The sequence below is a fragment of the Panthera leo genome, chromosome D3 (genome assembly GCF_018350215.1).
Source record: "Panthera leo isolate Ple1 chromosome D3, P.leo_Ple1_pat1.1, whole genome shotgun sequence".
NCBI lineage: Eukaryota > Metazoa > Chordata > Mammalia > Carnivora > Felidae > Panthera > Panthera leo.
In genome coordinates this window covers 29226799-29249637 of record NC_056690.1, presented here as the reverse complement: position 1 = coordinate 29249637, position 22839 = coordinate 29226799, and the positions used below count along the sequence as shown (strand labels likewise).

At 57.7% G+C, this 22839-nt stretch overlaps 2 protein-coding genes across 5 annotated transcripts; one reads left to right on the top strand and one right to left on the bottom strand.

The window, feature by feature from the left end:
• Nucleotides 1–4: 4 nt before the first annotated feature.
• On the top strand, nucleotides 5–18457 carry LZTR1 (leucine zipper like transcription regulator 1). 4 transcript variants are annotated; one of them, XM_042909934.1, is made up of 21 exons: nucleotides 5–1092; nucleotides 1563–1625; nucleotides 5023–5079; nucleotides 6522–6601; nucleotides 7093–7201; nucleotides 7698–7781; nucleotides 8826–8883; nucleotides 9474–9613; nucleotides 11557–11758; nucleotides 12235–12390; nucleotides 12531–12641; nucleotides 13020–13112; nucleotides 13294–13389; nucleotides 13469–13628; nucleotides 13839–14008; nucleotides 14311–14467; nucleotides 15355–15481; nucleotides 15575–15724; nucleotides 16386–16491; nucleotides 16578–16658; nucleotides 16941–18457. In XM_042909934.1, the coding sequence occupies exons 1-21, from the start codon at nucleotides 893–895 to the stop codon at nucleotides 17055–17057; spliced, it is 2517 nt and encodes an 838-aa protein (XP_042765868.1). In that variant the 5' UTR covers nucleotides 5–892; the 3' UTR covers nucleotides 17058–18457. The 4 variants fall into 4 exon arrangements, with proteins under 4 accessions (XP_042765868.1, XP_042765866.1, XP_042765865.1 ...); XM_042909932.1 differs by having other exon boundaries at nucleotides 13469–14008; nucleotides 14356–14467; XM_042909931.1 differs by having other exon boundaries at nucleotides 13469–14008.
• A 736-nt stretch (nucleotides 18458–19193) lies between these two features.
• Nucleotides 19194–22015, bottom strand: THAP7 (THAP domain containing 7). The gene is made up of 5 exons (XM_042909940.1): nucleotides 21940–22015; nucleotides 21688–21767; nucleotides 21112–21267; nucleotides 20100–20240; nucleotides 19194–19908 (listed from the first exon to the last, which is right to left on the bottom strand). Exons 2-5 carry the CDS (start codon nucleotides 21765–21767, stop codon nucleotides 19344–19346), a joined length of 942 nt encoding a protein of 313 aa, XP_042765874.1. The 5' UTR covers nucleotides 21940–22015; the 3' UTR covers nucleotides 19194–19343.
• Between the last annotated feature and the right edge of the window lie 824 nt (nucleotides 22016–22839).

Genomic DNA, 22839 nt, shown 5'->3' with positions numbered 1-22839 from the left:
ACACCAAGGAAGTTTGGCCTATGAGCACTCAGAGGAGGTAGCAACTGATGCTACCCCTAAGGTTAGGAAAAGCTTCTCTAACCAGTGTGTTGGATCTGGATTTTCAAAGAATGGCACTCCAGGTAGAAGGGACAGCACATGCCAAAGGTTTGAGATGGGAAGTGCTTCTTCAGGGGTCAGAGGCAGCTCGCACTTGGCAGTTTGGGGGCATGTGCCTACTTAGGGCTGTAGGGGCTGGGTCCTGAGACAATCCATGCTTTTCATGGCAGCCAGAGCTTCAGGAACCCCCATTTCGAAGGTAAAGAAAATGAGGCTCTGCTATTAACTAGGAACGAGGATCTAGAGCCTCTGTGCCACTCTGCCTCCTAGCCAAGGGGAATGTTGAGGGCGAGACGCGGGGGCCAGAAATGAGACAGCAAGCCGGAAGGAGATAGTCGTGCTCCCTCCTAGGCCGCTGTGAGACCGGAACCCTCCACCCGGGATCCCGGGAGCGGCGGACGATCAAGGCCGAGACCCGCGCAAGCAGGGCATGCCGGGAAGTGTGGCCTATCTCCAGGCGGTGTGGGTCGGGCCTGCGGCGGGGCAGTGCAGTCCAGGAAGGGCTGGGGACTAGACGCCGCCCTCACTGGAAGGGGGAACTGGGCGCGCGTACTTGGCGGTAAATGATTCCCAGGGGGTTACACGCTCTCTGCAGGGCCAGTTCCCGGAGGCTGTGCTGGCCCGCGGAGTCAGGAGGAGCGCTAAGCTGGCCGGGAAGCGCGTGCAGGCGGGAGTGCGGCGCCGGCCGGAAGTGTGGTGTGGTTGGCACAGTGCTCGCCGGGAAACGTAGTCCCGCCCGGGGCGGTGGCCTCACGTCCCGCGGACCCAGTGGCCGAGCCGGCGTGGACCCGGGATGGCTGGGCCGGGGGGTTCGGGGGGCCCGATCGGAGCCGGGGCCCTGGCAGGCAGCGCACGGTCCAAGGTAGCTCCGAGCGTGGACTTTGACCACAGCTGCTCGGACAGTGTTGAGTACCTGACACTCAACTTCGGGCCCTTCGAGACAGTGCATCGTTGGCGGCGCCTCCCGCCCTGCGACGAGTTCGTGGGGGCCCGGTACGGCGGAGTTCAGGGGTCTTGGAGTAGGGGGGTGTCTGAGGAGGTCTTGGGCGGGGTCCAGGGACCGAGGCCGGGGCGTGGTGTCCAGGAGCGGGATCTGGTGATGGGGGGTGGGGAGGAAGTGGTGGTGTCCAGGATGATGTCCAGGCCAGGGGAGGGGGTCCTGAGGGAGTCCTGGAGCAGCGTGGCCTGGGGCAGGTACTAGAGTTAAGCTGTGTTTGTGGGTCTGGAGCTGGGGTCCCGGGTGCTCTGCAGTGGGGTGGGGAGTCCAGAGAGTCCCAGGGCAATGTCTTTGGTTCCCATATACCGGGTCTTGGGGTACAGGTGGAATTTAGGGATTTCTATCAATCTTGGCAGTTGAGAAGTGTTACCTAATTTCTGCACCAGCCCGGGTGCTTAGTCTCATTCCTTGGGTGCCCCCAGGAGGGTCCTGGACTCACTGCCACCCACCCATTCTTTCTTTCCAGGCGCAGCAAGCACACAGTGGTGGCCTATAAAGATGCCATTTATGTATTTGGTGGAGACAATGGGTGAGTGAGTATGAACATGAGGGTGTTTGGACCAGGGAGGGAGGAACATGGTGGTTCGGACAGGGTTAGCTAATCACTCCGTCTCACTTTCTCCGTCTTTGAGGTTACCTGGCCTCAAGGTCCTCAGCACAGCATTCAGTGGATAGCACATGTTTGGGACACAGAAATGTTCCTCTTGTTCTGGGTGGACACAACCTTGAAAGAAACACATCCACCCTGGCAGTCGCTCTCACCAGGCACTTTTCCCTTCACTGAACTTCTTTTTGGGCCTTATCCTCATGCTCACATGGCAGTGTTTGGAGGACACAGTTTTATTTATTTCTCATATTTTCCACTTTTTGGAAAGGTTTTCCCACCTGCCATAAATTCCTGGGAAACAACTTTCCTGACACCGACCTGATGTTTTTGTTGGTGAGCACACCTCCATCCTATGAACTGTTCCCAGTTAAGTTGTGGTTGGTCTCCTTTGGTGAGAGATAATGGCTGAGGTAAACCTTTGGTTTGTGCAGCTGCTTTCTTCTGGTGGTGTTTCCTTAAGACCCATTCCCAGAGGGAAAGAGCTATTTTAGCTCTTATCATGGGCTGGGCCATGTTAAATACTGGGTGTGGGCATAGCAGGCCATGCTTGCAGAGGAAAAAGGGCTCTGATCTGGGCAGGGAAGCCCAATCTGGAGGGGTTGATGACCTGAAAGATAAATAGGAGTGACTCAGGGAAAAGAGGAAGAGGGTTCCAATCGGAGGGATCCGCCTGGGCAATGAATGACCCAGAGGTGGGGGAGTACAGAGTGGCACCAGACCTGGAGTTTGGGCAGGGCATCCCTCCTCCATTAATTCATTTATGTCATCAGGAAAGGCCTGGGATGCTCACCAGGGGTCTGGGAGGCTTGGGAACCTGCTAGATGTGGGGCTGAAGCTTGGTCTCCCGGATAGACCAGGCTCAGTTCAAGTTAGAGCTTTGTGGCTTTGAGCTCAGGCAGGTTTGTTAAGACCACTAATCTGGTCTCCTCCTTTGTATATGGGGTGGCCATATGCCCTGCTCCTGAGGGTCAGTGAGCACAAACCTGTGAAAGACTCAGGACAGGTTTTGCTGTACTGAAGGTGCGGTGTTTGCACATGACCGATTCTGCCCATGAGTCTGTCCCTGCCTCTCAACCACAGGACTTGGCCTGAAGCCCAGAAGGACTGGCCTCTGGTTGGTTCTGCAGCCTTGTTCCTTCAGGACTCCCTCTGCGGGGGCTGACCTGGAGCTAGTAGGGTACAAGGACCCCATGAGGACCTGCAGACTAGGCAGAATGGTTTCCTTGGGCGGGGCCCTGGCTTCTAGCCTGTCTCCCCCACAGCCTGTTTCCCTATGAGCAGCCAGAGGGATCCATTTGAAATGCAAGTCTCAGTGTGTGCCTCCTGAGCACATAATCCTGGGATGGCTCCCCTCTCTCTGAGTAAAAGCCCAAACTGTCCTGGCAGTCTGAGAGGCCCTATACACTTGTGCCTGCCCTGCTCCTCTGCCTTTGTTTTACACTGGGCTACACCACTGCTTTGCTGTGTTCTGATTGAACCAAGCATCCTCCTGCTCAGGCCCTTGTACTGGCTGTTCCCTCCTTCCCAACCCTTCCTGCCTCTCTTCCGAACATACTGTGAGGGAGGCCTTCCTGACTGCCTGGGTCAACTGGACTGTGGCCCTCCCGTCCCCTTCTGCACCTCTTACTGGCTCCATGGTAAGAGTACAGACCACATAGATTACCTCAGAGTTATCTCAAAGCACAAAGATGTTTGTTACCTGTCTCCTCCACTGGGGAGAGACCTGAACCCAGCACCCAAACAATTCAGTAAATGTGTATCACATGACGGGATGAAATAGGAAAAGGCTCACAGGTGTTCACTGCAGGCTTTATGAGAATCCCCCAAACCAGAAAAGGCCTGATGTCCAGTCCAGGGCAGTGGGTGGGAACATTCCCAGGAGTGTTCTATAGCAGGTAGGGTTGGCATGGTAACTGTGTAGCAATAAGCAGAAATATCTTTGCTATAATGTGGCATTAAGAAACAGGATTTGTCTCACTCTAGTTGCAACTTTGTAAAGATTGAGTACAAAGAAAGATGGGGCTGCCTGGGTGGCTTGGTCCCTTAAGCAACTTTGGCTCAGGTCATGATCTTACAGTGTGTGAGTTCAAGCCCCTCATCTGGCTCTCTGCTGTCAGCACAGAGCCCACTTTGGATCCTCTGTCCCCTCTCTCTCTGCCCCTCCCCCTCCCCTCTTCCACTTGCTCTGCTTGTGCTTGCTCTCTCTCTCAAAAATAAAAATAAACATTTAAAAAAGAAAGAAATAGGGGCACTTGGTGTCTCGGTTGGTTAAGCGTCCAACTTCGGCTCAGGTCATGATCTCACAGTTCTTGGGTTCGAGCTTCATGTCAGGCTCTGTGCTGACAGCTTGGAGCCTAGAGCCTGCTTCAAATTCTGTGTCTCTGGCTCTCTTTGCCCCTCCCCCACTCACACTTTGTCTCTCTCTCTCTCTCTCTCTCTCTCTCTCTCTCTCTCTCTCAAAAATGAATAAACGTTAAAAATTTAAAAAGAAAGAAAGAAAGAAGGAAATAAAGAAAAAAAAAAAAAGAAAGAAAGCCTCCTGCAGAATCTGAGAGGGGTAGAGAGAGGGCAAGGAGGGGCAAATGGGAGAGGGGAAAAATTATAGTCACATCTCCGTTTCCCAGCTCCTGGCTTCCAGGCTGCATGGCCTCAGGCGGGCCCTTTATCTCCCAGGCTGCTTCCTCTTTTGTAGAGACAGGTGGAGTGTACAGCCCCCTGGTGCAGATTGAGGGAAGGGTGCAGGGGGTGCCCCATACAGGCCTGGGTGCTGGGCTCCTGTTGGTTGACTCCCTTCTTCCTTCTTACTGACAAGGGCTGGGCAGTAACTTGCAGGTCTTAGTGGGTGGCCAGTGGATTTGTTTTCCATTTTATTGTGCATCTTTAACGTAGTTACACTGGCTTTGCAATAAAGAGGTGGAAGGAATATCAGAGAGGAGGAAAGGGGCCTCCCCTGGGAAGCTCTGCATTGTGGCACAGCCTCCAAGAAAGAGGTGCTGAGACATGGGAGTGGGAGGAGGGGTTCTAGAGCCTGGGGTGAGGTGTGAACCCTCAAGCCAGCTGCTGGGTAGCTGGGATCAGACTTTGGACCCGACCCCAGGCAGGCGGGTCCCTGGCAGCCTGGTACCCGCACCAGCTGGGGAGCATTCTTTGTGGTCATCACTCTGGTCCCTTGGGAATCAGCTGGATTCCCTAGGGAATCCCTAGCCCTGGTTGGGTCCCCACAACAGTCCCCACCCCCATCCCTGGGCCGCAATGTCCATCTCCTGGGTCCTGGAGAGCAGACCAGAACTCACCCCACTTCTCCCTGGCTGTCTTTTAGGAAGACCATGCTCAACGATCTCCTGCGGTTTGATGTGAAGGATTGCTCCTGGTGTAGGTACGTGGTCTCCGGGCCCCAGGTCCCCCTCTTTCCCCTAGAGGTCCGTAGCACCATGCTGGGCCCTGATTGCCAGTAGAGTCATGCTAGGGAGAGCTAGGGAGAAACTGCAAGGAGACAGCTGTGGTCCTTAGTCTTTCCCTCTCTCTCCTGGGTTTCTTTTCTAGTCCACGACTTGGATTGATTATTCTGAATCCTGTTAGGTAAGGGGATCTGTTTGGTCTGGTTGCTGGTCCTCAAATTCTGCCTCCAGAGAGCCCTTCAGTCACTGGGCCTGTTTCCTGGGCCAGCGGCTGCCCTGGGAGCCAACATGGGTGGGGGTGGGGAACGGCTGCTGGGTCTTTTCAGGACTGACACTGTGGGGCCCGTCTTCTGCCCGGAGACCCCACATGGGTAGTGGGCAATACGAGAGCTCTGGCTTCCTGCCACGGATGGCCCTCGCCCCTGTGCAGCCTTGGGCAAGACATTTGCCCTCTCTGAGCACTGCATATTTGTGCCCATCTCCTCCGGTCCAGCCCTACCCAGGGGGAAGCTCACAGCTGAGGGGGAGAAAGGGATCCCAGGATTAGAAGATACTGGGTGTTCTGAGCTCTACCATCTGCTCGTGCAGGAGCACAGACCCTCTGAGTCCCCTGGGTGCCCCACTCTGCAGGAGCTGTGTGTGCAGCCCTCAGTCCCTAGCAGTCCTCTGGGGAGGGGGGGGGGTCTCACCACCCCCATTTGATGGAGGAGATGTCCAGGCCCAGGACCCATACCTGCCAAGCCTGGAAAACCAGGGTGGCATCATTGTGCGCCACCCACCCTCTGCCCAGGAGACCTAGGTAGTGCTGATATTGCCAAAGAAATTTGTTATTGTTCCTCTCACACTTAGTTTTATAATATAACCAATAGTTACAGATTAATGTTTAAAATCACTCTAAAGACTTTACAGTCCTTTACTAATAATTGCTTAAGCATAAAAGTCTGAAAAGGAGCAGCCCCAGGGAAGCAGTATAAATGGGTTTTTAATTCCATAAATAAAATGCATGGACTACCTCTGTGGAACACAGTGCAGCTGATTGGAGAGTGGCAGGAAGACCTAGTCACATTTTACTGTTAAGCTGAAAAAGCAGATATTACAACATATCTACCATGTGATTCCATTTTCATAAATTACTCGGAGGCATAAACATGAATAGGAAAGGTGACAGGGGGTGGGAGGGTGGTGGCCTCAAGGTATAAAGGCTAGTTTCTGGCAAAGGGATTATATACAAGTCTTAATTCTGGTTTTGTGTTTTTTCCTTATTGGCAACTTTTATTATACGTTTCTATATAATGACAGAGGTATTACCTACAAAACACAAAAACGAAAGGAATCAGGGAGGTGGCAGGGGCTGCCCTGTGTGGCATGGACTGCACATCTGACCCCTGCTGACACCCACTCTCCGTTTCCCCCCCACCAGGGCCTTCACCACAGGCACCCCACCAGCCCCCCGCTACCACCACTCAGCCGTTGTCTACGGGAGCAGCATGTTTGTATTTGGTGAGCTGCCTCTCCTCTCCTGGGCACTGTGCCCTCTTCTGGGCTCACAGCACCCTTGTCCTGCCCCAGGCCTGGGGCTCACATGCTGTGCATGGCCAACTTCTCTCTGTCCACACCTTGTCTTTCTCTGCTTGAGTCTTGAGTTCCTGCACTGGTTTGGGGGCCTCTCAAGGGCCCCTGTGGCCCTATGTGCCCCTTTCCCTAACTGTCCCAATTTCCCAGGTTTAGAATTGTCTGCCTCTGTGACTGGGCTGGAAGGTGGCTCTCCTCCCTCCTCTGTCACCCCACCAGGGGCAGAGCACAGGGTTCTGCTCATTTATGTGTCCCCAGAGCCTAGCACAGTCAGGCACACAGTAGGTGTTCCCCAAAGTTTATGGAGGGAGTCCCAGAATACATCTTAAGTGAGGCCAGATTCTGCCCCCACCTCCTGGGGTTTAGAGACTCTGAGATGCTGCCTTTGGGTGTGACAGTTTCTCCCTCTCTCTACCCAGGGGGCTACACTGGGGACATTTATTCCAATTCTAACTTGAAGAATAAAAACGACCTCTTTGAATATAAGTTTGCAACTGGCCAGTGGACAGAGTGGAAAATTGAAGGACGGTGAGAGACTTTGCTGAAGCCTTTCAGGGTTGATCCAGTGGCTACCGCATTGGGTCCGTGGTGGCAGCCGGCCTGGGATGTGGCCCCTATAGCATTACAGAAGAAGAGCCTGAGACTCAGAGAGGCCTGAGTTCTGCTCATTCCCAGCTGTGCCTGTTTGAGGCCCTTGCCCTGTTCTTAGATTCTCTCCTTTCAGAGAGCAGAAGGGACCCTGATGTACTGCTGATGGGCGCGTCTCTCCTGTTTTGCAAGCATCCCCCTTTGATATTTTGGTGGTGGCTGGGAGAGGGCTTTACCCTGTGGGCATCTGAATTCCTTATCCCACTGCCCTGCCTCATGAGCTCAGCCTTATGACACCCAGATGGCATCCCAGAGCCCCGGTGTCAGCAAATGTAGGCACAGTGGCCCTGGGGTCCCGGCTGGTGTTATGGGGCCACGAGGTTCAGGTCTGTGCTGGGTGGCCTCGCTCCTCACCCCCTCCCTCATCACACTACAGGTTGCCGGTCGCTAGGTCTGCCCATGGCGCCACGGTATACAGTGACAAGCTGTGGATCTTTGCTGGCTATGATGGCAATGCCAGGTAGGTGGTGCCCACCTACGGGTGCCCGTGCACCCGGCCCCTGAGCAGCCCTGTAAGTGTACCAAGGCCCAGAGCGGGCCTTCCTGGCATGGGAGGGCTCAGGTGGGGGTTTCTCAAGAGGGTAGCGTTGTGGACAGGAGGGACGGGGTGGGGGGCTGGGGTGCCTGGGTGGCTCAGTCAGTTAAGCATCTGACTTGATTTTGGCTCAGGTCATGATCTCACTGTCAGTACGGAGCCCACTTGGGTTCATCTCTCCCTTTTTCTCTGCTCCTCCCCCACTCATACATGTGTGTGCATGTGCTCTCTTGCCCTCTCAAAATAGATAAACTGAAAACAAAAAGGACTGAGGGGAAGAAGATGGGTAGGATGGAGGTGAGGGGCAACTGAGTGGAGCTCTTGCCCAACCCGACAGAGGTCAGAAGGCCTGGCACCCCTGAGACCCCTCCTGGGGGTGTCTGAGGAGGTGGCAAGCCTGGCCCATTTTTGTGCAGCTATCTGAGGATGTGCTGCATTTTTCTAATTACAAAAGTAGCATGTGATCATTCCCCAAGACTTCAGCATTATAGAAACTCCAAGAGGTGGGGCACCTGGCTGGCTCAGTCAGAAGAGTATGTGAGTCTCAATCTTGGAGTCATGAGTTCGAGCCCCAGGTTGGGTATGGAAATCACTAAAAAAAAAAAAATTATTTTGAAACAAACAAACGCTCCAAGGGATGCGATGTTAGTGGTGGTTTCTGCATGTGTTGCCTCTCTGAAGTCCTCTCCAAGCCCCGGGGGTCTGCTGAGTGGGACTGACCCTGCTACACTGGCTAGACGTTGTGCTTAAGACCACGTGTTCCTGTCTGGGCTGGGGGGATACCTAGCAGGGATTCAGTGCATCCCCCCCGGCCCCGACCCTGAAGCCCCCACCTCATGGCTACTCCATAGGCCCCTGATCAGAGTCCTGCGTGATGTGTCCTTCCTCCCTGGAGCCATCTCTCCCGGCCAGGCCCACCCTGCCACCAGCTCCAGCTGTGCAGATGCTGACCCCTCTGTCCTAATGCAGGTTGAATGACATGTGGACCATTGGCCTCCAGGACCGGGAGCTCACATGCTGGGAGGAGGTGAGGGGTTTGGGGGGCTGGGGCAGGCAGGGAAGGCAGGGGCTTGGGGGGCCAGGGTGGGGCCTGTAGGGAGGGGAGGGGCAATGGGGGGGCAGAGGTGGGGCAGGGTAGGGGCTGCTTTGTTCTCTTTGCCAAATCCTAGCCTGTCCTCAGCCTCACCCTCCCTGCTGACTTCCTGCCCAATTCCAGCAGCACTCACCTAGTGACTAAATCCTCTGTGCTTCAAATGGCAGCGTGTCCTGGTGACTGGTGCCACTTAGGTAGAATCCACCCTCATTTGAACACAGCGAGTTCAGCATGCTGTCTGGTGTCCTGCTCCCTGCTGTTTCTGGGCAATCTGTCCATCTGCTCCATTCTTTCCTCTGGAGTTTCTTTCCCCCATGATGATTTTTAGCCCTAGTTGTTAAAAATTGGGCCCATTTAGGTGGATGAGGTGGGGCTTTAAGCTGTTCCATAGAACTTAATCTATGAACCCTCATTCACAGAAGTTTCAAGAATGAAAGTAGTCCCAGTTCAGCAGTGTAAGTAAGTCTCGACCCTGTGAACCCGGTCCCATGAGGGCTCGGGCTGAGCTGCCTTCCCTACCCCAGGTAGCGCAGAGCGGTGAGATCCCGCCATCCTGCTGCAACTTCCCAGTGGCCGTGTGCCGGGACAAGATGTTTGTGTTCTCAGGGCAGAGCGGAGCCAAGATAACCAACAACCTCTTCCAGTTTGAATTTAAGGACAAGACGTGAGTGTTCTGGTGGTGGCACCCACATCTGTGTCTGGAGCTGTCCTCGTGAGCTTCTGACACAGCAGGGCAGGGTACCCTTCCAGAGCAAGGAGGTGCAGGTGCCTTCATACAGACTGTGCAAGCAGGCTCCTTAGGGTGTGGCTACAGCTCAGCAAGATGGGGCTCATCTGGCTTCTCTCTCTGTCCAGCGTGAAGGACGGCTCCTGCCCCGCAGACGGCCTGGTCAGTGTCACCAGTAACAAATGTGGCTGGAATAGATCTCATACGATGGCAGAAGCTTGGAGGGGTGCTCAGGCCCTGAGAGCGTCCAGCCTATGCTGTCCTTGACCAGCCCTTGTAATGGGGACTGAGCCCTGGAGGTGGCACAGACTGGGTCTTGGCTCTGGGAGTGAATGGAGGGGAGGGAACAGGGAGCTTCTGCTGTAAGCCAGGGAGGCTCAGGAGGGGACTTGGAGTTGCCCTGGAGCCCAGCACTGTCCATTCAGAAGGAGGAAGGTCAAGGCATCTGAGGCAGAGGGAATCCCACTGACACCCACCCAGCTCTCCTGTGGCTCTCATGAGGGCAGCCGGGCTTGAGCCAGCCTGCCTCTCCATCCTGGCCTTGGTGCTCACAGCAGTGGGCAGCAAAGAGGGCTCAGCACCAATAGGAACAGACCTGGTGAGGTGAGAGGCATTGGAAGAAGAGGCCAAGAAGGCTCAGATGTGGGGAGGGGTTGAAGGGCAGATATGCAGGCTCTGGATAGGTGGACAAGTGGCTAATCTGGGAAGGGTGCTCAAGGAGGTACAGGTATTGGAGGAGACGCAGGGCCTGAGGACTGTTCAGGGATGTGGGGGCTGAGGAAGGTGCATTGAGGGAGCAGAGGGCTGTGGGTGGGGGACCCAGGCCAGAGATGGGGGGCAGAGCTGTGGCTGGGGGCAGAGTGGACAGGGGTAGGAAGAAAACCAGAGGAGTATGGCCACCAGCACCAGTCCAGGCTGGGTGTTAGGAGATCCCGGGGGCCACTGGCAGCAGAGGAGTCCCACGGGGTGGAGTCAGTGTGGTGCTGCCTTCCTCGGGCTGGCCTGCTCCCAGCCCCCAGACAGCCACCTGCCCAGTGTCATGCCTGTGCCCTTTGCTCCCACACACACAGAGGTGAGAGTGAACACGCCCTGGCCTTTAGGCTGTGCATAGGTGGGCAGATCTTGTGGTGTGGGCATCACATAGGGCCCATTCCCCATGGGGCCACAGAGGGCTGCTGGTGTGAGGCACTTAGCACTGGGGTCCTTACAGAGCGCCTCTGCCCTACCCCATTCCCAGGGGCATTCAGGACCCCTGCCACCTGGAGATGGGCTTTGCCCAGGCAGGTCTCCTGCATGCTGGACAACCTCCCCGCAGCAGGGGCACCTGTCAAGCCCAGCATGTGCCAGGTGCAGGGGTCAGCATGGAGCCAGATGGCATGGCCCACCTGGCCAGGATCTGTTTGGGTTCCAAAGAGGATACATTGGAAGCTGTTGGGGATTCCTGGGAGGGTAGAGAATGTAGGAGCAGCATTGGGAGGTGGGGTCCTGGTGGCTCCCAGGAGCAAGGACTTGGCTGTGGGGATCATCCCACATGTTGGAGTGGTGGACATATCTCCATTCCCCCAGAGAGTGGAATTGCCTCACCATACAGAGGCTGGCCACCCCTCCTGCCTGCCACTGCTGCTGGTTTATAGCTGGGAGACAGAAAAGGACTCGGGCAGGACCCCATGGTGGGCTGAGTGGACCTAGGCAGAGCTGGTGCCAGAGCAAAAGGGGATGCCCTGCAGTGCATGCCCTCCCTTGACCCGGCTGGTCTCCCCAGGGGCTTCAGGGCACTTCCCAGCTGGTGCCTGCTGTGGGGAGGCCTCAGAACCCAGGTGGAGGCTGTGGGGGAGCAGGAGCCCCCACTCTGGCACTAGTTTACTGTCATGTGCCCTTAGGTGGACACGCATCCCCACCGAGCACCTACTCCGTGGCTCCCCACCACCCCCGCAGCGGCGCTATGGGCACACCATGGTGGCCTTTGACCGCCACCTCTACGTGTTTGGGGGTGCGGCAGACAACACACTGCCCAATGAGCTGCACTGCTATGATGTGGACTTCCAGACCTGGGAGGTTGTCCAGCCCAGCTCAGACAGTGAGGTGAGTGCTTCCGGGCACAGGTGGCCAGGGTTGCCCAGGCCTGAGGGCTGGGAGGCCTGATTCACCTGCTCCCACCACCCTGCAGCTCCTCACAGCCTCAGAGGGCTCCCAGGGCTCTAGATGGCCAGCAGGAGCAAAGCCCGGATGACTGAGGCCCTCAGCCCTGGACGCCTGCCTTGACCAGACCCTAGGCCCTGGGCCCTTGTTCTCCATCTTGCAGCCTACAGGCTTTTAACATTTCACTTCCCATCATATCTGCATGGTGCTGAGGATGTTCTCCCAGAACGTCCACCCTGACTGCTGCTGGCTCCCCTTCTCAGCCGTGCTGCGAGTGCCCTCATCCTGTGGCTCTTCCCCCTCCCAAACCTGTCCCCACAGTGCTCTCACTCTTGAACAGGGTCAGCAGGAGGCTGGTCTGTGGTGCCTTGCCTGGCCCTTGCTGACTGGTCCCATGCCCGCATGTCTCTCCCCTCCAGGTCGGTGGGGCTGAGGTGCCAGAGCGAGCATCTGCTTCTGAGGAGGCGCCTGCCCTGGCCTCTGAGGAGCGGGGTGGCTTCAAGAAGTCCCGAGATGTGTTTGGCCTGGACTTTGGCACCACCACAGCCAAGCCGCCTGCCCCGCCGGCCTCAGAGGTGAGGGTTGGCGCCCTCGCTCCTCTCCATCACTCCCTGATGCCAGTCCTGTGGTCAGCCTCTCTCACAGATAGGGAGACTGAGGCTTAGAGAAGTACTTGTTAGGGTTACTTATCTCCTCCCCTCCCACCTCCACCCAGCTGCCAAGCGGAAGGCTCTTCCACGCAGCTGCTGTGATCTCGGACGCCATGTACATCTTCGGGGGCACCGTGGACAACAACATCCGCAGTGGGGAGATGTACAGGTTCCAGGTGGGGCTCATGGACCGACTGCAGGGGAGCCAGCCAGGGTGGATGGGTTCCAGATGATGGAAACTGAGGCCCCGTAGGTAGGGGTGGGACTTGTCCAAGGGGGCCAGAGCCAGGGGTCTAGTGGGATGGCAGCCTTCCTGAGGAGTCTGGAAGACAGGGTGGGGAACTCTAGGCCGAGGGCAGTCTGAGGGACCTCTGTGCAGGGTGGGGTGGGTGGGGCAACATTGGGGGCTCACAGTGGAGCCAGTGGAGGCCGGGGAGCAGGCTTGGGCCAGTGGAGGGAGCTAGGCTGAGCTGGGCTGGGCAGTGTGGCTTAGAAGGGGGCAGAGCCTGGGCCAGTGCTGGCTTCCCTGGGCAACACTGGGTCTCCTCCCGCAGTTCTCTTGTTACCCCAAGTGCACACTGCATGAGGACTACGGGAGGCTGTGGGAGAGCCGCCAGTTCTGCGACGTGGAGTTTGTGTTGGGCGAGGTGAGTGCCTTCCCTATGCCCAGCCTGTCCCCTGTACTGCAGGGTGGAGGCTGTGCCCTGAGGCACTGCTGGCCTCCCCCTTGTGCCTGGAGTCCTAGAGCCCTTACCTGGCTGTCTGGGCCTCCGTCCCAGCCAGGATGAGGGTCCTGTGCTCCCCACCAAGGTGTCATTCTTGCTCCAGAAGGAGGAGTGTGTGCAGGGCCATGTGGCCATTGTCACCGCTCGGAGCCGCTGGCTCCGTAGAAAGATCATGCAGGCGCGGGAACGGCTAGCCCAGGTGAGGTGCTGCCCAGTCCCTCCTGCCAGGACAGTGGCATCTGTGGGGTGCCCCTGAGCTCCCCTTCCTCTCCCTATAGAAGCTGGAGGAGGAGGCAGCCCCCGCTTCCAGGGAGGACCCTGGTGCAGCAGGGGCCCGGCCACCCCTGCTGCACGTGGCCATCCGCGAGGCCGAGGCCCGGCCCTTTGAAGTGCTCATGCAGTTCCTCTACACGGACAAGATCAAGTACCCACGGAAAGGTGCGCTGGGGGTGGGAACAGGGTGGACAGGCGCACAGCCTGAGGCCCGGCGGCCACCACCACTCATGTCCACTGGTATGGTTGAGTTGCCTGATGACCCAGACCCACACTCCTCTGAAAGAAGCCCTGGACCCTGTCCTCCCCTCCACCCTGCCCCGCACCTTCTCCCTCTCTCCATGACTCTGAGGTTCAGGGAGCTCTTGGATGCAGGCCACGTGGAGGATGTGCTGCTCATCATGGATGTCTACAAGTTGGCACTGAGCTTCCAGTTGTGCCGCCTGGAGCAGCTGTGCCGACAGTACATTGAGGCCTCCGTGGACTTGCAGAATGTGCTGGTTGTGTGTGAGAGTGCCACCAGGCTGCAGCTGGGCCAGCTGAAGGTGCGGGCCGGTGTGCATGGCCCACCCCACCTACCACAGGCCCCCATCCCCCACTGCCAACACCAACCCCAGGCTGCTGACCCCCGCTGCAAGCCCCCCCGCCCTGCTGCTGCCAACCCGCACCCCAGGCTGCCAACTCTCGCCACAGGGCCCCCATACCCCGTTGTCAAACCCTACCCCAGGCTGCCGACCCCTGTCACAAGCCCCCTGTTCCCTGCCCCGGCCCAAGTCCTCCTGCCCAGGCTGCTGCCCCATCGGCCAAGGCCTGACCCTGCTTGCCTGCTCCGGCTTGTGTGTCCCAGGAGCATTGCCTGAACTTCGTGGTGAAGGAGTCCCACTTCAATCAGGTGATCATGATGAAGGAGTTTGAACGTCTCTCTTCCCCACTGATCGTGGAGATTGTGCGGCGGAAGCAGCAGCCACCTCCCCGTGCTCCCTCAGAGCAGCCCGTGGACATTGGTAGGGATCCAGTCCCCATCCCTGAGGCAGCAGAACGGGATGGTATTCATCCTGGGTGGAGACTTGGGAGCCATGGAAGTACCTGCCAGGCCCTCAGGGTGGGGTGTGGGTACCGGGGGTGCCCAGAGCGCTCCTGGGGCTCCTGCATGGGCAGACAGGGAGGCAGGTCAGGCTCATTGGAAGGAAGAGCTCCTGACCTATGGGGCATCCTACCACAGCTGTGTGCCTGAGGGCGGAGAATCTCCTGAGTGCGTTTCCAGAGGTGGGCACGGGACCCGCTCTAGTGAGGGTACCTGCCCTGACTGACATCAGGTTTGACAGCTCTGTTGGGAGCAGTGTGCTCAGGGTCAGTGACTAGTTGCAAGCTTCTTTTCTAGGCATGCCCACCCTTTGGGGCCTAGTGAGAGGTAAGCTCAGTCCAAAGACTTCAGACATTCCTGGTAGCTCCCTGTGCCCACCTAGTCCGGGAAGGGACATCACAGTCTCCTTCATCCCCTGACTCTCCCTGGGGTCTGTGCTGCATCTGGCCATTGGCCCTGGGTGACACAAGGAGGGACACAGTGCTTGCCAGACCCAGAGGGGGCTCAAGCATAAGGGTAGGGAGGAGGGTTCAGTCGGCTGAGTTGGGGAGATCAGACTCTGGGGGTCGGGCAGGCCTAAGGGCCGTGTTTGGGGCTGAGGGGAGAAGGTAACAGGGCCTGTTAGTGCCTCAAGGGCCAGAGTGAGCCTTCTGGCCTGGGAGATGTTTGTTCAGGGAAGCAGCATGGGCAGATGTCTAGGAAGCAGTGCCTGGGGCCCTGAGGCCCAAATCTGATGGCTGAGTCTGCAGAGGGGCAGGCGGCATCTGCTCGGGGTCCCTCTACACCAACCCCTGCCCTCCCTACCAGGCACATCTCTGATCCAGGACATGAAGGCATACCTGGAGGGGGCAGGTGCAGAGTTCTGTGACATCACTCTGCTGCTGGATGGGCACCCAAGACCGGCCCACAAGGCCATCCTGGCCGCTCGCTCCAGGTGGGTGGGGGTGTGGCTGCAGGGCAGGGCAGGGCAGTCCCGGGCACAGCTTCTGTTTGCCGAGAGCCAGGACTCAAATGCCCCTGTCTGCAGCTACTTTGAGGCCATGTTCCGGTCCTTCATGCCCGAGGACGGGCAGGTGAACATCTCCATCGGGGAGATGGTGCCCAGCAGGCAGGCCTTTGAGTCCATGCTGCGCTACATCTACTACGGCGAGGTCAACATGCCGCCCGAGGACTCTCTGCATCCTCCCTGCCATGGGTGCTCCCAGGTCACCTCTGGAGGCCCGAGTCCCCAACTTAGGCAGCTTTGGAGCCTCGTGGGTCGGTTCTGGCCTAGCGATTTCCTGAGGATTTCCTGGTACCTAATACTCTCCCAGCAGTTGGTCAGCAGGCACAGAGAGGTTGGCAGCCGGGAGGGATGGGTGGGTTCTTGACTCTCACAACTGCCCAGAGGAAGTGGTCCTGTGTTATAGGTGAGTAGATCACCGTGGAGTGATTCCTGGTCGTGTCACTTCATGGGGGCCTGCACATGCGTGCAAGATGCCTTTCAGGGCTCTGTGAAGCCACAGTTAGTTCTGCAAATGTGCATATGGCTATTTTCCTGGGAGAGGATTTTGGGTTTTCTTTGGATCTTGAATAGGGCCTTTGACCCCCTAAGTACTTCAGAGTCCGTGTAGAGAGCAAATCAGTGTCCTGCCTGGATTGGAGCCCTTGTGCTGGTCCCTTGGGGTGGGTGTGGGGGGCGGTTTCCTTGTTCTGAGCACACAGGAGGAGGCAGCCACCGTCTCAGGCTTCCTCTGCCCCTGGTGCACGCGGGGCTCCAGCTGCACCCTCCCAGGGGAGATGCACAGGTGGCGGGAGGACGAGCTCCTTTGGCTGGCAGCTCCTTAACCAGCCCCCAGCTACCTGTTTGCGGCTCCCTACTATTACGGTTTCTACAACAACCGGCTGCAGGCGTACTGCAAGCAGAACCTGGAGATGAACGTGACAGTACAGAATGTACTGCAGGTAGCTCGGCGGGTGCTCATGGGCCTTCCTGAACCTGGGTGGGTGGGGGAGGGAGGGGCAGCACCTCAAGGAACCTGCCGTTCCAGATCCTGGAGGCAGCTGACAAGACGCAAGCACTGGACATGAAGCGGCACTGCCTGCACATCATCGTGCACCAGTTCACCAAGGTCAGGGCCCTCCCAGCCCAGCACTCACTGCCAACCCATCTTTAGGACCCACTTCCGCCCGCATTAGCCTTGGCCAGGTGTGGGGGTGGGGGGTGCGTGGAATCTGCTCATCTCCTGCAGCACTGGTCCCTGGGGTTAGCCAAGCAGAGTACCCACCCACTGGCCATTTGGAGTCAGCCTGTGCCCTGACTTGGTTGAGCTCCTGCGAGACTCTGGAGCCCAATCTGGCCCTCACGGGAATCCGGTTCCATCCTGTTTGGGCCTTTTGGTTGCCTCCTGCAGGTGTCCAAGCTGCCCACACTGCGCTCGCTGAGCCAACAGCTGCTTCTTGACATCATAGACTCCCTGGCCTCCCACATCTCTGACAAGCAGTGCGCAGAGCTAGGAGCTGACATATGAGACCCCATGTGGTGCTGGCCCACTCGAGAAGAATAACCATGCCTGTTCCTGCCCTGCCCACTGCAGACTATGCTGGCCACGCCCAGGCCTCAGGTGGAGTGGTTGGACCTGCCAGCCGAGGGGCAGGGTGCCCAGAGTCTCCGGAGGGAAAGAGGACATGGGGGGCTCTGGATGCCCCATTTCACTGCTAAGGACAACTCCCACAGGGAGTGATGGTAAAACAGACCCCCTGGGTGGCACCCTCTCCTCAGTTGGAGGTGTGGGTGGGAAGCCAGGGCCCAGCAGTGGGGAGAGCCCACTGTGGAGCTGGTTTGAGGCTGCCCATCCAGCAGGGACTGTGTATGGCTTGTGGGTCTGGCCACTGGATCCTATTGCCCCGAGACCCCTCTGATGTGGGCTACATAGTACCCCCTCACCTTCACTGGGGTTGCTCTAAGGGCCCCTACTGTCATCCAGAGCTTGGGGGTGGACAATAGTAACAGGCAGATGAAATCTGACTCAGGATGAATTTTGTGAAGGGCCCTGATGCCGAACTGGGCCTTAGCTTCCAGAGGGGCTGCAGGATCCCACTCCACTGTGTGCACATCAGGAGTCCCCAGTTGTGCCAGGGAGACGTCAGTGAAAGTGCCCGCCCCCCCCAGGTCCCCATCTGTCCCTAAGTATTTATTCTTTGTCATAGACATGCCATTAAGACCACAGTAGTGCTACCTATTACACCTCATGGGTACAGGCCCCACGGGTGGACTCTGGCCCTCAGCTGTCCCTGAGCTGGGGATGGATCATGTGGCCCAAGTGCTTGAGACTGGCCAATCCCATCCCGTCTTCTATCCGTGTCAGCAACTCCCAGCCATATCTAGGGGATACCCAGGGATATGGGGTGGGGAGGGGAGAGGGGTTGTGGCAGAAATCCTGAAGTCCCAAGGCCGCCTTGCTCCTGCCTAGGCTGGGAAGCTAAAGGATTGGGCACCATGTCCTTTCCTGCCCCCCAACAGAAGGCCCTGTGTGAGTCCACCCTAATACAACAGGCACTTCTGCCTCCTCTCTGGGAACAAGAACCCCAGGGATCCTTCTGCCCTGGCTGCCAAGAAGCCACGTTGGGGGGAAACAGTCCCCCTTGTCTCCTCCCTCCAGTTGCATCCCCATGCAATGGCACTTGCCACTCCTTGGCCCTTGCTGAAGAGCCCCAGATGGTGCCATGTAGTTGGACAGGGAGCCCTGGTCCCAGGTGGGCATCCTTAGGCAGGAGGAGTCCATCCATAAGGCTGCCGGCAAGCTAGGAAATGGCCTGGCACAAGATGAGCCTTGGTGAACTGCAAACCCTGCTCTACAGTGGACCCTTGTAACTGGTCGTTTGACTTTTTCTTCCAGACATGATATGAATAAATGAAGTTACACACCAAGGACCCTAGAAAGCCAATTTCACAGCATTGTGTGGCACTTTCCAGGACTAGAGAGAATTCAGCTATGCTCTTGGGGCTATTGTAGCCACAGCCAGCAGGGAGGTCATGTGTGCAGTTGATCACCCTGCACACTGAACTGTTTGCCACAATCACAGACTCAGGGAAGCCTACTTTCCAGTCAGCTTGAAGAAAAATGGGGACTCCAGTTGAGGCCAGGATTGCTGTCTTCATGCCTGCCTCCAAGTTTCCCCCACCTCTTCTCAGACCTCCGGGGACTAAAGTGTCACTTGCTGGGCCCTTACTACTTGCCAATCATAGTAGCACTAGGTCAGAAATTGCCATCTTTGTCCGTTTTTCAGATGAGCCAGGCCCAGTGTAAGTGGGTGGCTGGTCTGCAGGCTGGGGTTCAGATGTTGTACCCTACTGACTGCTGGGCAGATTAGGCTAGTGGATAAAAGCCATGCAGGTGTTCTTGTAAAGAGACTGACTCTGGCCTGGGTTTCAGAAATGTTTTCAAAGGGACTAGACTACTGTCTGGGCTGTTTCAGGTATCAAGGAGAGGGTGCCTGGCACTGTTGCTGGCCTCTGCTCACACCATCCTGTCCCTCAAAACCCTGTGGGGACTGGAGTTGCATGAGGTGGGGTGGGCAAAAAGCTGGATTTTCTGCTCTTCACCGCTGAGAGCTTGGGTAATTGGGGAGGGGCCCCAGCCCCTAGCTGAGCCAGATAGCAGGGCCTCCTAGAATCCACTTTATTATGGCATCTGGCAGGTCTGGTGGACACAGCTCAGATGGGGTCCTTCTCCAGGTGGATTCTAAGGGGGGGAAGAGGCTGAAGCCCTAAGAGGCAACCTCTCAAGTCAGCCCCGGGCCCAGCAGCCCCTCACTCAAGCCATGCTGTTGCTCAGCTGCATGGCAAAGTCCTGCACATGCTCCTTCAGAGTCTGGCGGGCATCTGCCTGTGCCCGCTTCTCCCGTGCCCGCTCTTGCTGCAGCTTGTTCAGCCGCAGCCGCAGCCGCTGCTCTCGCCGCTTGCAAGCCTGCAGCTGGCGCTGGGCCTTGTCCAGGGCATCAAGTGCGGCCTCAGCCCGCCGTTTCCAGAGCAGGGCACTGCCCACCTGGTAGCTGTGCTCATTCTGGATATAGGCTCCGGCTGGGGGTGGGAGACGAAGCATGTAGGCTGAGGGGGAGACAGGCCGTGGCTCAAGGGGGGATGGCTGCCGCTCTGGCTCCCGCTCCGGCGAGGGCTGGGCACTGCAGCCTGCTTCATCTGCCTGGGCACCCAAGGGCCCCAAGAGGTCTGAGAAGGGGCTGCTGAGGCCAGCCTCCAGTCTCCCAGTGGGGGAGGCAGGCAAAGCAGCAGGTGCTGAGGCCTCTTCCACAGGAAAGCAGGCGACATCAGCAGGTGGTGGTGGAGAAAATGGAGTCGTGGGCCCACGGCCCTCAGAGCAGCTGAGAGAAAAGAGAGAGAGAGAGACACTAATAGGCCAGGCCAAGGCCTTCCCAGACTCTACTTCACCGGCCCACCCTAGTCTACTCCACTGGTTTAGAACCCTGTCCCGCAAGACTGCTGGCACACATCCTAAAGCCCAGTCTCTCAGATTTGGGGTGGGAATGGGGCACCCTCCACCCACAGCACATACCGCTTCCTGCATCGCCGGAGCCGGCTGACGTCGGGGGGGCCAGGTGGGTAACTGTGCCCCTTGGTCTTGGTTGTCCGGCGTAACTTGGAGAAGGACTCAAATATTGTGGGAACTGCCCCCTCCTTCAGCCTGTGATACCCGCTGTGGGGAAAAACAGCCTGGATGAGGTGGACAATAAGCATTGCCCCCCAGGGCCAGCTGCAGGGCACAGAGCTAGCATGCCCCCAGCACCCCAGATCAGGCTCTCCCATGCTAGCACAGTGGGAGGTGGGTAGGCATGTTGCCAGCACTTAGTTTAGGGAATGCCACTTTAGGTAGAATTACACCAATCTCTTTCCTGCAGGGCTCTTCAAAACTAGATGTGTAAAAAAAGACTGTACTAGAACTAGGCTGACCAGCCAAAACGAATAATTTCATTGTGGGAGCGCCTGGGTGGCTCAGTTGGTTAAGCATCTGACTTCAGCTCAGGTCATGATCTCACAGTCCGAGAGCTCGGCCCCGCACCAGGGCTCTGTGTTGACAGAGCCTGGAGCCTGCTGACTTCAGCTCAGGTCATGATCTCACAGTCCGAGAGCTCGGCCCCGCACCAGGGCTCTGTGTTGACAGAGCCTGGAGCCTGCTTCGGATTCTTTGTCTCCCTCTCTCTCTGCCCCTCCCCTGCTCACGCTCTGTCTCTCTCTCTTTCTCTCAAAAATAAACATTAAAAAAAATTTTTTTTTTAAAGAATAATTTCATTGTGGATTTGCTGGGAGGACTGGGGTTCTAAAGAATAGCCTTTGAAAAAGCTAATGTTTTCCTCTCCTGTCTCTAGCACAGTTACCCTGAGGGGGTGGGTCTTACTGTCACTGAGGTGCAAAGCTGGGAAAAAGCAGCCACACCGCGTAACCAGGTCGGCCTGGGCTCCAGCCAGTGGCTTCAGGATCGTCCTCATCTGGCCGTACAGCTGCCCCAATCGGCCGACTACTCTGATGCTTCAAACCCTGCCCCAGTGACCACTGCCACAGAGGCTCACCTGATTCCCACCAGCTCAAAGCAGTTCTCCTCGAAGTGCTTGGAGCAGAAGTAGATGTACTCGGAAGCCGGGTCCCACAGGCCCTGGCCGCTGGGGTCCAGCCGCTGGCAGTTGGCCAGCCACAAGCCTCGCCTCGGGTTGTCCTTCTTGGGAAGTCTGCGGAGCCACAAACCAGTAAGCACCAGGGTGTCTGTAGCCCTGGGCTGAAGCTGCTCAAGCACTCCAGACGGCAAGGGCTGGTCATGCACACGCCACCACCAGACCTCCCTTCAACCCTGCCAGGTAAACACCGCCCACCAAGGTCCAGATGAGGAAACTGAGGCCTCCAGGAAAGCAACTTCCTTAGCGTCACCTGGCAGGTGAGAGTCAGAAAGCGGAGGGACGCAGGCTGGTGGACCTCCCATGCTTCCTCTCCCACCTAGGCTCAGTCGCACCCGCCCCGCCCCTCTCCCCCCTACAAATACAAGCAACGCGCCAACCAGAGGAAAGCGCACGCGCAATCGTGGCTCCACGAAGAGGGTAAAAACGGCGCAGGCACACGTGAGCCTTCGCGTGCCAGCACGCACGCGCGCTGACCTGTGGAAAGAGATGCCGCGGTTGCGCGTCTCGCGCGTGTCCCTTGTGCAGCAGCCGGCGGCGGAGCAGTGACGCGGCATCTGGGGAAGAGGCGGGAGCTTGGTCGTGGGCGGCTTTCCAGGCCCGGAAGGGCCTCGCGCCCCCAGCCGCCGATCCGCTCCTGGCGGCCCTGGCCTGCCGGGTCTCCCCCGGCCCGATCTCGCCCGAGCCCCGTCCCAGCCCGTTCTCCTGACTCCCGTCAGCGGCACTCACGATCTCGCCATTGCTGCGCCGCCGAAGTCTCGCGAGGAGTGGAGCGCGGTGGAAGTTGATACCATAGAGACTCGGAAGAGCGAGGCACTCGACCCAGGGGCGGGGCGAGGCGGGCACCGGAAGCGGCGGGAGCGTAATGTTGCTGCCAGGTCTGCGTCGTCCCACCCTCCCTGAGCGCCTGCGCGGTAGCACACTCGGGCTCTTTTGGCTTTTCAGGCCAAACTCTTAGCGGTCAACACCTCGGCACCGAAGGAGCGGCGCCCCGCTCGTTGGCGCAGAGTCCCCGTAGTGTATGGGTCTGGTGGCGCGGCAGCGGGAAACCGGCAGGGTCCCGGGATCCACGCTGGCAGCGCGGGAAAGGCTAGACTGCAAAAAGGAAACTCCCCAACTAGAAAAAGGGGCCAGGAGGGGCACCTGGGTGGCTCGGTCGGTTAAGCCTCCGACTTCGGCTCAGGTCATGATCTCACGGTCCGTGAGTTCGAGCCCCGCGTCGGGCTCTGTGCTGACCGCTCAGAGCCTGGAGCCTGTTTCAGATTCTGTGTCTCTCTCTCTCTCTGCCCCTCCCCTGTTCATGCTCTGTCTCTTTCTGTCTCAAAAATAAACGTTTAAAAAAAAAAATTAAAAAAAAAAAAAAGGGGGGGCCAGGATACGTGATCAGTATAACCCGACAAATTCAGTGCCCATAGCTTATTCCGGGAGAGGTGCCATGGGTGGGCGGTGATGGGCAGAAAGCCCTCTTACAGTTCCTTCTGACAGGCACACGGCTGAGTTAGAGGTGAAAACAAAAAACTTCAAGGAATGAGAGCCTCACAGTAAATAAGTTTGCACTGGGGCGGGGCTGCCTCCCTGGACCCTCCCACAAGACTGGGTGAAAGTAGCCAATCCACAATTTAGAAGACA

What these genes read in the sequence shown, in the direction of transcription:
- LZTR1 (XM_042909931.1), top strand. Translation starts at nt 893, where the DNA reads ATGGCTGGGCCGGGGGGTTCGGGGGGCCCGATCGGAGCCGGGGCCCTG. An exon ending in AGCCCAGCTCAGACAGTGAG is followed by an intron (nt 11,759 to 12,234) that starts GTGAGTGCTTCC and finishes TCTCCCCTCCAG; the next exon opens with GTCGGTGGGGCTGAGGTGCC. An exon ending in CGCGGGAACGGCTAGCCCAG is followed by an intron (nt 13,390 to 13,468) that starts GTGAGGTGCTGC and finishes CTCTCCCTATAG; the next exon opens with AAGCTGGAGGAGGAGGCAGC.
- THAP7 (XM_042909940.1), bottom strand. Translation starts at nt 21,767, where the DNA reads ATGCCGCGTCACTGCTCCGCCGCCGGCTGCTGCACAAGGGACACGCGC. An exon ending in CGCGGCATCTCTTTCCACAG is followed by an intron (nt 21,268 to 21,687) that starts GTCAGCGCGCGT and finishes GTGGCTCCGCAG; the next exon opens with ACTTCCCAAGAAGGACAACC. An exon ending in TTTGAGCTGGTGGGAATCAG is followed by an intron (nt 20,241 to 21,111) that starts GTGAGCCTCTGT and finishes TTTTCCCCACAG; the next exon opens with CGGGTATCACAGGCTGAAGG.